The following is a 17,876-nucleotide window of genomic DNA, read 5'->3' as shown; positions in this document are numbered from 1 at the left end:
AGAATAAAATGTAAAGCATCTGACAGACACTACTTCATGAGCCTTAGAACTATCTTTGAGACAAAATGGAGGAGCAAAGGACAAATATTAATTGAGGGCCTGCTATATGCCAGGAACTAGACTGGGTAATTTATATAGGTCATGTCCTTTAGTCCTCACAAATCCTATGAAATGGGTATTCTTATCTCCATTTGAAAGATAAAAAAGCTGAGCTAGGTAAGCTAAGTAATTGACCAAAAGTGACACAGAGGAGAAATGAAAGGGAACCAGGATTCAAATCCAACTCTGTGGCATCAAAACTCAGGCTCTGAGTGGCTTACAATGAGGAAAAAATTTGGAAACCACCTAAATGGCAATACATGAATTGATGAAACAAACTGTAGTATATCCATACAAAGTAGTCATGGCAAATGATGGTATAGATCTATTTTATTGACCTGAAAACATGTTAACGTGTCAAGTAAAAATAACAGATTATAAAAATAGAATATATGATCCCTTTTGAGATATACATATAATTTTACATTTATATTTGCATTTAAAAAGTTATCACCAGGTATTGGGATCTGAAGTATGTTTCTCCTCGTTAGTCATTTATAGCTGATCTACAATGAGCTTGTATCACCTGGATGGTTAGATAGATAAGTAGACAGACTGAGAGATACACAGATACATAGATAGATATAGAATAAAGACATATAGATAGAATTTAAAGACTAGTGTTTAATTCTTGGATTCACTTTTCCTCCCTTCCATCTTTCACTCTTCCCGGTCCCCCACCTCTATTTCCTGGGATCACTTCCCAAAATAAACAACTTGCATGCTAAATAAATAAATAAATGTCTAGTGTTTAAAAAATAAGATTGTCAGCACCCCTGATATTTGAAAAGCTCTATTTATACACTTTAAGAATACCTAATTATGTGCAACATACTTGCAGAGTTCAGAAAGATATGTATCTATAAATCTGTGTATCAGTATCATCTATATATTTACATATTTCTAATCTATACATTTATAGATAGAGAGAATGAAAGAATAGTATGATAAAGCCAATACAGTACAGCAAAACAGTAACAATCAGGAAATCTGGGTAAAGGGTATATGGGAGTTCTTTGTGCTATTCCTTCAACTTTTAAGTCTGAATTACCTCAAAATTTAAAAGTTTAAAGAATACATATTTTATATTTCAAGCACATGCATCTGGAACAAGATGATACTAATTTAAAAAGAGACCCTACTCCACCATTTGCTCTCCTTCTTGGCACTTGTAGCAAGAGCCCTATGACTGATATTTTAATTCATCCTTTACAGGGCTTGTCACAAAATAACTTGAGATTTATTTTTCTGCGTCTTTCCCAGAGCATAGAAATATATGGGGAGCCTCCCATTTTGTTTCACAAGGCCAGCACAATCTTGATAACAGAATTTGACAAACCTAGCACACAAAAATCCATGGACCAATATGAATCATAAATACTGACACAAATATAACAAAATACTAGCTTATTCAATTCTTAAGCAATGTCTTAAAATAATAAACCATTCATAAGCAGGATTTATTTCAAGATTATAAGGTTAATTTAGCATGAGAAAATCTAGAGAAGTTAAAAGAGATACTCCATGTGAGTCTCCTGATAAACAGTGAAGAGATTTTTCTTGAGCAATACCTTTTTGCAAACTAGGAATAACAGAACACAATAAAAAATGTTAGAAACAAAGAAAAAATATATTGGGGGGAATGCTAGAGGCATTACCACCCAAGTTAGGAATAAGAAAATTATACCCAGCTTCCCTGGTGGCACAGTGGTTAAGAGTCCGCCTGCCAATGCAGGGGACATGGGTTCGAGCCCCAGTCCGGGAAGATCTCACATGCTGCAGAGCAACTAAGCCCGTGTGCCACAACTACCGAGCCTGCGCTCTAGAATCCACGAGCCACAACTACTGAGCCCACGTGCCACAGCTACTGAAGCCTGCGCGCCTAGAGCCCACGCTCCGCAACAAGAGAAGCCACTGAAATGAGAAGCCCGCACACCGAAACAAAGAGTAGCCCCCGCTCACTGCAACTAGAGAAAGCCCGCACACAGCAATGAAGACCCAATGCAGCCAAAAATAAATAAATAAAATAAATTTACTAAAAAAAAAAAAGAAAATTACACCCATTATCATTGCTATAATTCAACATTATTCTGAGACTCTAGTCAATATAGTAAAAGGGAGAGACAAAAATTATAATTATTTAATTTTATGATTACCTATCAAAAAATCCCAAAAACCCACCAAATAGCTATCAATTAATAAAATAGTTCTACCTAGATCCAATATAGATATATCAAAGCTTTACAACAGGCATCAGGAGTTGGCAAACTTTTTCCATTAAGGTCAGAGAGTAAATATTTTAGGCTTTGCAGGTTATATGGGCTTTATGGGTCATATGGTCTCTATATGCAACTACTCAACTCTGCCTTTGTGGTGCAAAAGCAGCCATTGATAATGCATAAATGAATGGATGTGGCTGTCTTTCAAAAAAACTTTTATTTACAAAAATAGGCAGTGGGCTGGATTTGGCCCACGGGCCACAGTTTGCTGACCCCTACTTTATACCACAAAAAGAAACAGGTGATTGAGAAAAGTAACCATTTAAAACAGCAAGAAAATATATGAAGACCTAAAAATAACTTTCTAAAGGGCGATTCTGCTATATGCAACAAAAATGAAAGATGAATACTCTTTCAACACAACAATTTCATATCTGGGAATTTATCCTAAGGATACATTTAGATAAGGCCATAAAGATGTGTAAACTTAGGTATTATTATAGTGTTACTTATAATAAGGAAAGATATCTACTGACATAATCCATGTCTATGAGGAATACATTACGTGTTACAGCAGGTGACAGAGCAGCATGCATAATATCAGCTATTTTTTATTTTTTAAAATATATGGCTGTGCATGAGATTATGCATATGTACCCACCCACACATGGAAAAAAACACCTGGAAAGATATATACCCAATTGCTTTATTAGCAGTTATTTCTAGGGGTGGATTTATGCGTGACTTTCTTTTTACTTTTTGCATGTTATTTTTGCTCCTTTTTACCTTCACGACCGAGCTTGGAAATAAAATTTTTTCATTTTTCAAAGTAGAAAAAAAAAAACTTGTGCTGCTCTGAACAATTTACTCTTACTGCTATGATTTTTAGCCCATATACCATGTCTTCCTCAAACAAAGCCCATCGATACTGATTTTAGTTTTTACAATAAGACATTCCCAGAAATCCTTTAACTTATTATAACTGCTTCATGCCCTGAAGATAGAAATCTTTGGGCTATAACTAATATAAAAGGATCACCTATCTGGAAATATTGACTTTTTCTTATCCTTCATTGATATTTCTCCAATTGTGTGTGTGTACGTGTGCACACACGCACACACCTCTCTGTCTAGGAAGAAAAGAAGCCAGAGAAGAGAAACAGGAAACAGGCAAGAATGGTAGGTAAAGGACCGACACGAGTTAATATCCTACAGGGAAATAAGTCTCAGTAAATTCATTCTTCAAGGTCCTATTTACAGTTCCACAGAACAGGAATCTCACCTGTTGGGTTATGGGAAAACTCTGACATTCTTGCAAATTCTCATTTATAACTTATGAAGACTAAGTTTCAGCCTTCTAGTAGAAAATGTAAGTCCATATGATTTATACCTAGTTGTGAAATTTAAGCACATTTTTCCTTACAGTGACAATAGGTATCTATTTTGCCAATGGTTTCAGATGTTATAACATATATATAAGTTGATACGTATTTAATTTTCATTAAAATTAATGAACTTAATTCTTAAAATCTTGGGGAAAAGGATATGGAGAAGATAGAAAAATGATGATTCTCAAAAATTTTCAGAAATTCTTTTAGGTGTGTTACGGAATGCAAGTTATATGGCATAGCTCAGTTATAAGAAAGTGAAAAAAATATATACTATTTTTGCCTTCTCAAAACACTCACCTTACCTGGCCTTGAAATCTCCCTACTTGCGTTCTGAAGTGGTTTTCTCCAATAACTCAGCATAAAAATTAGACCAATTGTGAGCAGAAGATCCCCCAGCAAAAGATACTTCCAACTTTTGAAGAGTATGTGTGCATGCACGCATATGTGAGTATGTGTGTGTGAGCTTGTCATTGCTTGAGAGGCCATGGGGGAAGGATAGTCTCCCCAGAGCCAACTTCGAAGTTAACAGGAACAACATGACAAACACAAGGTCATCCAGAGTTCTCAAAAGTGATGTCAAAAGACAATGAAGTGTTAAGTACATTTTGTAAACCATGAAAATCCAGGACACAGTGAGCAAGTGATGAAGTTTGTTCTGAACATAACAGATGAATAAGTATACCAATATAACGCGGTTTTCATTAACTATTCCTTTGCTCCCAACCTCAATCAAATGCTATTTATCCTTTAGCAGCAGAACTTACTATTATCAAATGTGAACATAATGAGCTACACTAGGCTTGCACTGAGATCTGAAAGATTAAAATTCCACAACTTTCCTTTCAATCTTCCACTTTAAAAAATCTTGGAAGTGAATTTAGTATAGTTAAAGAGTGAGCAGTCATGCCTCAAATCCAAAACTATGTTTTTCTTGTCAAATACTGCTCTCTGTAAAGCGCATCACCAAACCCAAGTAGAAACTTACCCTTCAACTTGAGGTCGACATTACGTCTCAGCCAAGGATAAATCCCATAGCTTGGCATATCTTCAGGAATTGGATTACTGTTTATCCAGCCATCACAAGCAAACCGGAAGAAATTATCACAAGGGTCCACAGACAGATTTACTTTACTCAAGATGGAAGCAGCTATTTAAAAAGAAAATCATAGGATTAATGACAAGCACTGAACATTGTGTACTGGTCTCTTCCAAATTAAACAATGATTTCATATCAACCGGTTCCCAAGCCTTGGCTTTTACATTTCCCCTCAAATGATGCCCTGAATCAACTTCACTATATTAAACTATTACATTCAGAGTGAGTGGATAAAAGTTTAGTCATATTATTGTTACTGGTTTTTGCAGGAGCACCCCTAACATCTGTGGGACCTGGAACAGGAATACAAATGGAGTATCAGGTAAATTGTTTGCCGGGACGCGTGTGACATTTCCTTCCATTCCTTTCATCCTTCTGCAAGGTGACTTTCCCACTCTTGCCACCAGGATCTATTTGCCCTGCCATGAATCTGGGCTGGCCTTGTGACTTGCTTTGACCAACAGAAAGTGGCAGAGTAACTTTTCATGAGTTTCAAAACTAGGCCTTAGGAGGCCTTTCACCTTCCACGTTAAATCCCTTTGGAGCCCTGAGACTGCCCTTTGAAGAATCTCCTGGAGGAGGTAAGGCCATGTGAAGAAGAACCAAGCCACCACCAACCGCCAGACGTGTGACTGAAACTATCATGGACCTTCCAGGCCAGGCGACCCTCCAACTGAATGCAGCTGTATGAATGAGCCTAGGCAGTCTCAGCAGAGGAACCCCACCAAACCCAAGGCATCAGAAGAAATATTAAATCACTCTTGTTTCAGGCCTTTAAGGTTTGGGGTGGTTTGTTCCACAACAAAGGCTAACTGAAACAGAAGCCCACATGTAATACCTAAATGTTGACAATATCTATTTACAATATACCTTTATAAAGACCTGGAGGGCCAGGTATGGATCCTTGAGCCCCTTGACATTCAGGGCAGCTCTCAGAGGAATGAAGCCCTGGAAGAGACCCAAACAGGCCCTAAAAGGAGGCTTGGGGCCATCTTGCAGGGAATTCTGGGTTGAGGAGGGGAGAGGCATGGCCAGAGCAAAGTGTAACATTCTAAATGAGGGGCCCAGGGCAGGGGCCCCTCTTGCCCAAGTCTAGGGGCAGAACTGGGTATTTGTATGAGTTAACAGAAAGACACGATAGACTGATCTGCCATCTTTTCCTCTTTCTTAAGGCCACACTCGATTATATATGGAAGATAGTCAATCGGTAGGAAGTTTGTTCATACTTAAATATGTATCCATGAGCTTTAAAAAAAAGTCTTTCAAAAAAAAAAAAAAAGTCTTTCATTACAAAATGAGAAGGTCCCAAAATTCCTAATATTGAACTCCAACTCCCTTCCAACTGCTGGCTACCACTCTAGCATAAAGATATGCACCAAATGATTTTTTTTTTAAAAAGGCGGCCAATATTTTAATGACCTTGGAAAGATGACATCCTGGGTGATATTCATAATTAATTAATGCCAGAATACATTTATGTTTGAAGTAATGAAAACTCAATGAGTTATCAGCTAAACTTGAATGACTTGCCAAAAAAATATAATCTGCATAAATTTAGATGCACATATTACAGTTTGGTTATGTGTGTGGTTCCTCCAGGTTTAAAAGTAAGGCTACATATTTCTCTAGCCTAGACTTTCTATGAAAATTTCAAACAGCTTTTTGTCTTTGATGAAGCTAATAATATACAAACAACCTAATCTCTATAGAACTTCAAAAATCCCCATCATGCTCAATCCTTCCACATCCAAAAAGAAAAAAATTGGTTTAGAATCTAAGGTTGATAAATTTTAAATTAACTTAATATTTTCATCTTTCAGAATTAATTAGGTTGTCTCCAATTACAATTTTACTTACTGCTACTATTTTATCATTAATATTTAATATGCAAATTTGCTAGGACACATAAAATCTTCATTTTAGTTTATATTTGTGGTTATTCTGGTTGTGCAGCCACAGAATGAATCTGCTATGGGACACCTCAGGAACATGGACCATACAAGTTTCAGTCCCACACAATATTTAGAGTCACATAGAGGAACCCTCACACACATTTTTATTCACATAAGCACGTTGTTTTCTGGCCACCTTCCCAAGCCTCCCCCTGCCCCCAACCCTCAAATGTATCCCATCTCCTCAGTATTCTTGCAGGTACCTAAACTGCAAGATCAGCTCTGACCTCAGCCCTGGTATAAAGTGGGGGAATACATCGCTCACACTGAATTTGGAACTGAGCCCACTAAGTGGAAAAACTCCAGCTTCAGCCTCTCAATTCAGCATTCACAATTCACAGCTGGGCACAGGGCTGCACTTTCTGCAAGGGAACTGTGACTTCAAATTGCAAGGGACCATAGCTGTCAAGACACCAAAACTCCTCTCCCCCTACTCAGCTCCATGGAGAAAAACCACAGAGTCTTGTTTTAATAAAAGAAATATGATAATGAAGGAAATCTGTGAAAGGCCAAGCTATGTATTCCCTCAAGTCAATGCATATAAGGTAAATTGTTATTCAGTCTCCAGCTAGTGTTTATCTAGTAGAAGTGGAGACACCACTCATACCAGCCTGACTTTTTAAGTTTAATCAGGGCTGGGGGGGAGGGGGTAACAATAAAATCACTAATATTGAGCGTTTCTTCTGTGCCAGGAACTATGCTATTCTCTTAAGTGGGATGAACAAAGTCTAAAACAGCCTCACATGAGTTAAGATCCAGTTTTGCCATCACAGGAACTGAGCTCGGGTCCAGTCTTGCCAACTGAGCATTACAACGCTCTCTGGGTACAGGGTAAAGGATATGGCATTGTGGACCTGGATTACTAGTACTACCACCAACATTATTTTCTTCTAGTCTCACAACCAGTATGATAAATAAAAGCTCTTATTCCCATTTTACAGATGGTGAAACTGAGCTTAGGATGGTTTATATATTTAGCCCAGATCACATGGCCTGTACTTGGCCAGATAGATCATGTCTCACACTCGTCAACTTCTCTGGCCTTATCCACTATCATTAGCACGCCCTTTCCTTGTTTCCTCGTTTCTTTGTATTCTTCCTCCACCCCTTATTCTGAAAGAGGGATTAGGATAGATGGAAATACAGAAGAGGAGAAAAGGAAAGTCAAGGAGAGAAGCCATCTCGGAAAAGATTGGCACCTGCTCGCAAAAAGTCCCGAACGTCGCTCTCCCGAACTTTATCCTGCCAGCACGCAGCGCACAGCGGCGCCCACGCAGCACTCACGCGGCGCCCACGCAGCGCACAGCGGCGCCCACGCAGCACTCACGAGGCGCCCACGCAACACTCACGCGGCGCACAGCGGCGCCCACGCAGCAATCACGCGGCGCCCACGCAGCACTCACGCGGCGCCGACGCGGCGCACAGCGGCGCCCACGCAGCAATCACGCGGCGCCGACGCGGCGCACAGCGGCGCCCACGTTACAGTGAAGAGGACTGCAGCCCTGGTGAGCGTTTTGCGGCAGAAACAGCAGAAGTATCTTTTTCAATATTAGAAAGCCAGCCGCCAAGGTGAAAACTAAAAAGAGGGCAGCAAGGGAAAACACTAGCTGGCAGGAGGCGACATAATCAATGTCATTCTTCAAGCTTTACTTTTGCAGTATTATGATTCGTAATAAAGAGACAAAACTCATGAAATAAGTGGCACTCCGTACGAAAAGTTGACTTAGGGTTTCAATTTGAGTTTGAGTTCAAAATTTTTAATTTCACACATCTGCAAAAACTGTTCCACAGACGAAGCACAAGGTGACGTCAAGTCTAAAACCTGTCCTCTGATAGTCCCACCTGGTGCCCCACCCGACGCCAGGTCCCCCTTGCTCCACTGGAGAAATCCCTAGGTCAGCTGCTCCGCTGGGAGCAGGAAAGGACCTGGGGATTCCCACATCTTTCTCATCCTTTCTGCGACGAGATCAAAAAGCTGAAACAGTTGTCTAGTCCCTAGACTCTAGTAGGTCTAATGTTATGAAAAAAGAGCAAGACAGGACCAGGGTCCAAGAGAGTTTCCTGGCATGGCCTCTGGCACACAGGCACAGATGGAGAGGAGTCACACATGAACTTGAAGCCCAGCCCTGCTGCTAACTCAGGATGTGACCCGGAGCAAGTTATTTAGCTCCTAGAAGCCTACATTCCCTCATGTGCAATTGGGCCGGGTGATAGCACCAACTTCATGCGGTTCTTATGAAGATTTTTATGAGATGGCACATGTAAGTCACTTAACATAGTGCCCGGTTTAAAAAAAAAAAAAAAAATATATATATATATATATATATATATATCTCTATGTTGATCACTTAAGAATGGGACAAGGGACTTGCCTGGTGGCGCAGTGGTTAAGATTCCGCGCTCCCAATGCAGGGGGCCCAGGTTCGATCCCTGGTCAGGGAACTAGATCCCACATGCATGCTGCAACTAAGGAGCCCACGTGCCGCAACTAAGGAGCCCACCTGCTGCAACTAAAGACCCAGCACAACCAAATAAATAAATAAATATTTTTTAAAAAAGAACTCTATTAGAATAGACTGGTGGTTGCCAACGGGGAGGAGGGTGGGAGAGGGTAGGAATGCAAGTTTGGGATTAGCAGATGCAAACTGGTACATATAGAATGGATGGACAACGAGGTCCTACTGTACAGCACAGGGAACTATATTCAATATTCTGTGATAAACCATAATAGAAAAGACTATGAAAAAGAATATATATATATATATGTATAATTGAGTCACTTTGCTGTACAGCAGTAACTAACACATTGTAATTCAACTATACTTCAATAAAAAAATAAATTTTAAAAAAAGAACTCTAATAACACAACTGTCTAAGCTAGTACCTTTGTATAAGGCCTCAGAGTCTAAAAGCCCTTTCACCTAAGTCTTTTCCATCTCAATAAATGCCACCACCCAAGCACCACCAAAAATCTAAGTATCACTTTGATTCTCTGAATTTTCTTGCAGCCCACATCCAATCCTTTAGCAAGCTCTCTATCTCCTAAACCCTCTTGTCTCCCTTCCCATATCTTGAATTCAAGACAGCATCTTGACAGCACTTCTCACCTGGCTTGCCGAAATAACCACCTGCCTGAGCAACCTTCTTCCATTCTTGCTCCCTGTGGTCTCTCCTCCACCCCAAAAGACTCCCCAGCGTCGAGCTCTCCACAGAGAGATCTTTTTGAAGGCTAATAAGATCTTGTGTCTCTCTTAAATCCCTCCAGAGGCTTCTGAGCGCACTTAGGAAAACCTCAAACTTGCTGGCGCCTGGGTTCCCTACTGACCCTGATCACCTGCATCCTGCCCCTTACCCAGAGGCTCTTCCCATTCCTCAAGTCCCCCAAGCTCTTTCCTCTACGGGACCTTTGCCCCAGCTGTTCCCCCCACCTGGAAAGCCCTTTCCTCCATCTTCACACAGCACTCCCTTCTCATTATTCAAAGGGCCCCTTCAATGTCATTTCCTCAGACTTTGCAATCTGGCCATCCTGTCACTTGCCACCACATTATTCTATTTTTTTAAATTTTCTGCATAACATGTACCACCAGCTGATATTTTTCTTGTCCATTAATTCCCTTGGGTGTTTGTCTTTCTTCCCTTACCTGGTCATTCAGCCTCACTGCTATATTCCTAGAACCTAACTCAGTGCCTGGAGTGCAACAAATATTTGGTGCAATAATTCATTAATCTCTTCTCTTAAGGCCAAGAGGAAAGTGAAAGGACCATGTGCTTAACTTATCCCATCACTTTCCCCTTGGAAAACACACACTCGTGTCCCTGGCCACTTAAAAATGGGAGTGGGGCTGGGATCCAGGTCCTGCAACTCTAGGCCCTAACACTGGTTTATGGAGGGCAAAACTGATAGATGTTGCAAAACTGAGGCAACTTTAACCGCTCGTCTTCACTTTGGGGTACCCACTGATACACAGCCTGTCACCTCAAGAAAAATTTGACTTGTAACGTGAAATAGAAGGACCCAAAGAGATTCCAGGTGACAGTGGAAGTATCGGTTTACAGAGGGTCCCTGCTTAGACGCAGACAGGCCAGACCCACTGACCAGAAGATACAGAAAGACTACTTGAGATAAATGGGAATCTATATCCACCTAAGGAGATACGAAGGCCAAGGTCTCCAGGTCTTAAGAGAGGCCATTCAGCCTTCCACACCTCTTCCTGATTTCCTTATAATGATTTGGAATACCGCACAGCTGTTTCATTGCAAGGAAAAAGAAAACAGGAAACCTACGTTCCACAACTTCACACCAAGTCTGAAAGAAAATTTAAAATTTCATCAGAATTGCATTTCATACCTGGTAAACCTCAAGCACACAAAATACTAAAAATACCGCCTGTTTTCTCTTCCACTCACCAAGGTACCATAATCATAACTTGACATAGGATGGAAAACTGACTTACCAGCTTCGATGCATTCTGGCTTCAGGCAGTACTCCGGCTTAGCTTGGAGGCTTAAGAAACCTTGACTCACTGAAAAAACAGACCAAAATAAAGAGATGACTGGCTTGCAGCAGACCACCACCAAGTAACCCACCGTCAGGCACATATGCGAGACATTTGCTGTCAGTTCATCCTTCCCTGTGTTGACACCGAATTCAAAAATCCACTTGGTTCAGAGTCACAGAACCAGACTCTGGTCACTAGCTAAGTAACCTTGGTGAGACTCTTGGTTGCTCTCAAACTTGGTTCTCTTGAACATAAGACACAACTAGACCAGTGCTTCTTAGAGTGGGGTCCCCAGGGCAGGGGCAGCACAGCAACATCACCTGGGAGCTAATTAGAAATGCAAATGACCGAGCCCCACCCAGACCTTCTGACTCAGAAACTCTGTGGGCGGGGCCCAGCCATTTGCGTTTTAACAAGGCCTCCCGGTGATTCTGATGCAGGCTCAAGTTTGAGAACCACTGGGTTAAATGATCTCTGAAGTCTCTTCTATCTCTGATTATCTGTGGTTTAAGTCTCATAATTTCACTTTTTGTTTACAACTACATTCTCATTTTAGTGATGGGAAAATTGAAACTTATAGACTGTGTCATTTGGACCAAATCCAGAGTGGAAGGAAAAAGCTAGCATAGGTGGCATTTAAAGTTCTGCGTCTTATCTAAACCACCCATACAGATACGGCCCGTAAAAGGGGGAAGAGTAAAAATATATCGTATATAACTCAGTCATCTATCAAGAGAGTCATTATCTGCCTGCCCCGTACCCCACACACCCTCCTCCCACCAGGCCCAGCCAGACAGATGCATCTACCAGACAGATGCAGCTTGGTGGACCAAGCTTCCAACTACTTCCACCAAAACAAAACCCAACAAAAACCCTGTAAGACAGAAGTAGCTTTTCATCAATGGCTTAATTTCCCCCATCTGGCTGGTAACTTTATCTAAATGGATTTCTGCAGAACTATAGAAGGGTGTCCTATTTGTAAACTTCAGGTAGCACCTGGGCATTAGCAGATGTGAGTTTAGACTTCGAAAATATTTCTGGTAGCCAAGGAAATTGTGGAGAATTCATTATTGCTGTACTCTGTGAGCAGAAATAAGGAATCATTTGGAAATGTGGCCATGGGGAGATGGATGGTGGCGGGTAAAGGGGGGACAAGGCCTTTCATAGCACCCTCAATAGAGAAACAGGATCAGAAAGTATGGCGGTATCTATATTTCTGCTAGAGATGGAAGACCTGTACATCACTTACCAGTGTGGCAACTTGAGTTATTTATTAACCCACATTCATCCTCCAAACAGTCTTTTTACCTGTGTTACATTAGAGATTCAAGAAAACTGTCTATGGAACAAACATCTCAGGCCTATTTTTAAGAAAAGAAGTATCTTGTCGTAAAGTTATATTTTGATTCCTTTAGAAAGCAAAAAAAAGGTAAAAATATATATGTGGAACATAAAGATTAGTATGGAATATTTCAATATGCCTTGGTGGTAGAACCATGGAGTAAATTTTCCCTTCAGTCTACTTCTATATGGTTACCAAATGTTCTTTAAGGAGCATGTGTCTTTTTTTACAGTGGAAAAACAAACTTTATTGTAAATAATAATATTTTATGATTCTGGACAATACCTTCTTGATACTAGCCTTATTTTATTTTAGAAAAAAAGATAATAAAATAGTTAAAGACATTCCTTTCAAGATACAAACTTCCAGTTCTAAAATAAATAGGTCATGGGGATGTAACATACAGCCTGGTGACTATGGTTAGTAATACTCCGTTGTATATTTCGAAGTTGATAAGAGAGTAGATCTTAAAAGTTCTCATCACAAGAAAAAAAATACGTAACTGTGAGGTGACAGATGTTAACTAGACTTATCATGGTGATCATTTCGCAATATATACAACTATTGAATCATTATGTTGTACACCTGAAACCAATATAATAATGTTATATGTAAATTATATCTCATTTTTTAAAGTTTTAAGGAGTTATTTCTTTCATGGAAAATAATTATTGACCGAAAACCTCTAAGGTAGCAAAACTAAAATCAAATATCTTTACCTGATGATGAGTAAAAGAAAAGTTTAAGTTAAATTAATTAGGACGCAGACAAACCCAGTCTCTGAAGGAAGAGCATCATTTCCATGGGGGGGTTATCTTAAGACCCTGTAAATAAAGAAGGTTCAACAAGCCCAGACAATGTGAAGGTTTAAGTGAATAAAACAGAGACAACAAAAAAATATTTCTACTATAAAAAATGAAAATGTTACTTTTTGCTGGTTAGGGGCTTTTTAAAAAACTTAAAGAGCACTTTGGTTTCTCATTTTAGATTAGTCTATAAGCAGCAGAAATGACTTCAGAATGCAGTGACATCATCCACACGAGCATGAGAATGACCATAAAGTGGGGGTCAGCAAACTATGACCTGTGGGCCAAGTCCAGTCCACTGCCTCTTTCTGAATGGTCTGTGAGCTAAGAATGTTTTTTACATTTTTTAATGGTTGGAAAAAATCATAAGAAGAATATTTCATGGCATGTGAAAATGATCCGAAATTTAAATTTCAATGTCCAGAAATCGAGTTGTACGGGAATACAGCCATGCCCATTTGTGTACATATTGTTTATGGTTGCTTTTGTGCTACAACATAGTCGGGTAGCCACAACAGAGACAGCATGGCCCAGAAAGCTGAAAGTATTGTACACATCAAATTTATATAATGTTATAAACCAATGTTACCTGAATAAAAAATAAATCTAAAAGAAAAAAATGAAATACAATAAAATAAACTGGGTATAGGCATATAAGGTCTTAAATCCTAGGGCTCTGAGTTCTCTGAAACCACCCCAAGGCCAGTGGCTATCACTCTTACTGTATAAGGACTAAGGTTTTAAAAAAGAGATTACCCCAGAGCCTAAAATACAAATAAGAGAGAAGGAGGAATGCCAGAAATTGCAGACATGTGACTGAACTTATATAGGCAGAAAAATATACCACAAAGTTTACCCGGAAGTGCCTTGAAGAGAAGAGGCCCTTAACCAGAATACTGTCATAAAGAGCACTGGCTGGCGGGTCCCAGGAGATTTTGAGACAAGGACTTTGCTAGGTGCAGGGTGGAGGCGGGTGGCAGAGCCTGTGGAACTAGGCAGTGAAAAGGAGAGGAGGGAAGGAAGGGAGTCAGAAATAGTGCAGAGACATTTGACAAAAATATCATTTATTTTTTCATTTGAGAGTGTGCATTTATTTAAAAGCAAATGTCTCTGAATGTAGTCATCCAAAAGGACATGGTCACCTGAAGCAATACTTCTCAAACTTTAATTTGCAAATGAATCACCTGGGGATCTTGTGAAAATGCAGATTCTGAATCAGTAGGTCTGGGGTGGAGTTCAGGCTCCCAAGTGATGCTAAGACTGCTGGTCCGCAGACCACACTTTGAGTAGCGAAGGCTGAGGGAGGCCACAAGTTATTGGGCACACTGGAAAGTTATTTTTCCTATCTTAGGCAGGCCTCCTTACCGATAATAGCATCGCCTGGCTTGATGAATTTTACTGTGCTCTAAAAACTTCAGAGCTGATCCCAAAGAATCATCTTCTCTCAAGGAACAAAGATTTGGAATTCCCCAGTGGCCTAGTGGTTAGGACTCCACACTTTCACAGCAGAGGGCCTGGGTTCGATCCTTGGTCAGGGAACTAAGATCAGTGTGGCCCAAAGAAAAAAAAAAAGATTTGCTGCCATCAAGAACATTCTGATAATATGCTACAGCCTCAGAATGTAATCATAAGAGAGGAATTTCAAAAAAGCTTCAAGCAGCAGTAACGTCATTAAAAAGAGCACATATTTTTACATAAACAATAATCATTTGGATTTTTAAGTTTGGGAGTGTTTGCAAAACACAAACAGTCTAACTTTGTAGTCACTTCCCACATAGTACATACTCCCTTGACATGCCCATATCATTTTTCCTCCAGTTTTGAATTTCAGGATAGGACACTTGCCTAAACCCCAAGTGCCAAGAAATCTCACACCAGTTTTCGAGAGCCTCAATTTCAGTTGCAGGAGTAGGAGGTTTAGCTGTACCAGAAAGCAATAAACCCATCTAATTCCCTAAATCTTCAGCCACAGAAAACATGGAAAGGTGGTTTGCTCGTTTTAGCAGAGTTTTCAACCACCCAACCCTAACTCTTTTAAAGTTTAATTACTGGTTTTCCCCTGCCAAGATAAACATGGCCTCCTGCATCCTGCCTATGCCAAGGTATGTTCCCAGGCTTGCTACATTTCAAACTGCACCTAGACTCTCCTAAATATAGGGCTTGGTCCTACATGACTTTCAAGCTAATGAAACAGTATGGGCCGTATGAGAAAAATACAAAGGCGAAGAGTCAAAGATTCAAAATGCCTAAAATTTTAGAACATTCCTCTCCCCTTTCTATTTTGTTCTGTCTCATAAGAATATGCTTAACATCATATATACTCTCTGGGTACATCATTCTCACCAAAAGTCATTAAAATCAATGAATCACAATACCTTTCAAATCTTAGGAGGAAAACCTCTGTTTTCCTTCATATTAGTTTTTAAATCTAAGAGAAAGGCAGAGTTAAATTTTGTATTCCACCAGAGTCACTGGATTAGAAAGGAATTGAAGAATATCATTAACGGTGCATTTTTAAAGACTGATTTGTATTTTGTGAGTTAAATTTCATGATTCATTCAGGCAAACACTGACAAAAATCAAATGGAAAGAAATTCCAGCATGGTTTGATCACAATGTAAAGTCTTTCCTCACAAAATAAATCAAAGTATCTGACTATGAATTCATAAACACTCATTTTGCTAAATGTAATGCATAAAAAATGTTTGCCCGATGCAACCAAATCCTCTAGCCACTCGAATCCACTTTATACCCACTTCACATTCTGGACTATGCATTTGGTACTTGGGAGTTTTTATTTATTTACTCTCCTAAAGAAAAAGCTTCCTTTCATTTGCATATTTAATAGAAACTAAGGATGCACCACCTGCTAACACAAGCAAACAGCCCTCCACCTGCATCCTGACCAGGTTTGCCAGAATACAGCACAAGGAAACCACTGCACTAGCCCAGTTCCACTTACCTAGAAAGAGGACCGTGCCCAGCACCAGGGTGCCACCAACGAACACGGCCAGGGCGATTCGAGTGCCTCTGTTGGCCGTCTTCCCACTCTCCACGCTGCTCCCTGTCTCTGCATCCATTGGGAGAGATGTAAGGGCCAGGCAAGAAGAAAGTCGCTTTTTGGGGTTTGGTGGCTGGTCTCAAGAGTCTGTTAGGCGTTGACATCCAAGGTTCTCATGCTCTTCTACTAATGGACAGGTTAAAAAAAAGCCCATCAGGATATGTCCTCTCGCCACCCTTTCTCAAATACTTCTTCACAAATGAAATAAAAGAAACCCAAAAATATTGGTTGCCTTGGCTTTCCCCCTGACCAGACAAAACAAACAGTGGTTGCTTTATCTTGGTGCTCTCCCCCCAGCAACACGGCGCTCCCCCTCTCAACCGATTGTTCGGCAGGCTCTTCTCTCAGGCGTTCCGAGTGTACATGTTTTACTATGTTACTGAACAGATGTTTTAGCTATTTAAATGTATAGTCACTTGGGGAGGAAAAAACGATTGTCTTTATCAAAACTGGATTCTTGTCAAACTCCCCCAAACCATGATAAGTTAGGTGGCAAGGATTCTTCCGACCCACTTCAAGATCTCAAAGAATCACATAATTCTTTGGCAATAATCATTCTGCTCGCCTGAACTGTCTTCATCAAAGATAGTCTTTCAGTGTGCGAGTCCCTTTTTAAAGCCTTCTAAGAGTCCCTGGGATATCCTGGAGCATTTTATTTTAGGAAGTTTGTGTATGACAGCATGTGCCAAAAATCAGAGTCATAGCCCAGCGCAGTGCAAAGTAGCAATTAAGACAACCTACAGAGGCTGATGGTTTGGACTGGAACTTTTTTTAAGGAAGAAGGAAAAGCACTTCCTTCCCGTGGTGCTAAGAATTGTACAAAAGGCTAGTAAGTGTTCGAATTAAGCTTATTAGCCAGCACAAAAGATATGGCAAAAGGGTTTTTCCCTGCATGTTTTGATGAAAAGTGCACCTGTGTATTGTGTCCTCCAGCCCCACCATTGGTTAGTACGTTTTTGTGTTTTCATCAAGCTCCGGTCTCAGCAGATTCCCCAGGATGAATTCAGAGGTGATCCGTCTCACTGGAAAGACTGATTAATGACTGGGTCTTTGATTTCTTGGATTATATTGATACTAACAATTTAAATTATAAAAATCTGCTTTCTTCACGGGGCAGGGCAACTGATATTTCAGTGTTATTAAAATGATATCGATTTTATGATCCAATGATATAGATATCATTAATTCACAGCACAGTTACCACCCACCTGTTTTTGTTTTGCTGGAGGTCACAGGACAGTGGGAGTGGAGCTGGAGAATTCAGCTACATCGAGAAACCAGGAGAGCACTTCTCTCATGCAAAACTTCTGCCTTTGGCTTGGGAGGCATCACACCAGGGCTCAGCAGACACTGAGGAGTCCAGTATAACATGGGCTCACGCTCACAGCCTGTAACACATCCTACCTTACCT

General features: G+C 40.2%; 1 protein-coding gene across 1 annotated transcript in view; it reads right to left on the bottom strand.

Moving 5' to 3' along the window:
* The window catches only part of PHEX (phosphate regulating endopeptidase X-linked), a 198,071-nt gene extending 181,587 nt beyond the window's left edge, over positions 1–16,484 (bottom strand). Inside the window, exons 1-3 of the mRNA XM_059910108.1 lie at positions 16,367–16,484; positions 11,212–11,280; positions 4,695–4,856 (exon numbers count right to left, since the gene is read on the bottom strand). Coding sequence (XP_059766091.1) covers positions 4,695–4,856; positions 11,212–11,280; positions 16,367–16,484 — 349 coding nt within the window. The remainder of the gene's footprint in view (positions 1–4,694; positions 4,857–11,211; positions 11,281–16,366) is intronic.
* Between the last annotated feature and the right edge of the window lie 1,392 nt (positions 16,485–17,876).

Source organism: Balaenoptera ricei, chromosome X (genome assembly GCF_028023285.1).
Source record: "Balaenoptera ricei isolate mBalRic1 chromosome X, mBalRic1.hap2, whole genome shotgun sequence".
Classification (NCBI taxonomy): Eukaryota; Metazoa; Chordata; class Mammalia; order Artiodactyla; family Balaenopteridae; genus Balaenoptera; species Balaenoptera ricei.
This window is presented reverse-complemented; position numbering and strand designations above follow the sequence as displayed.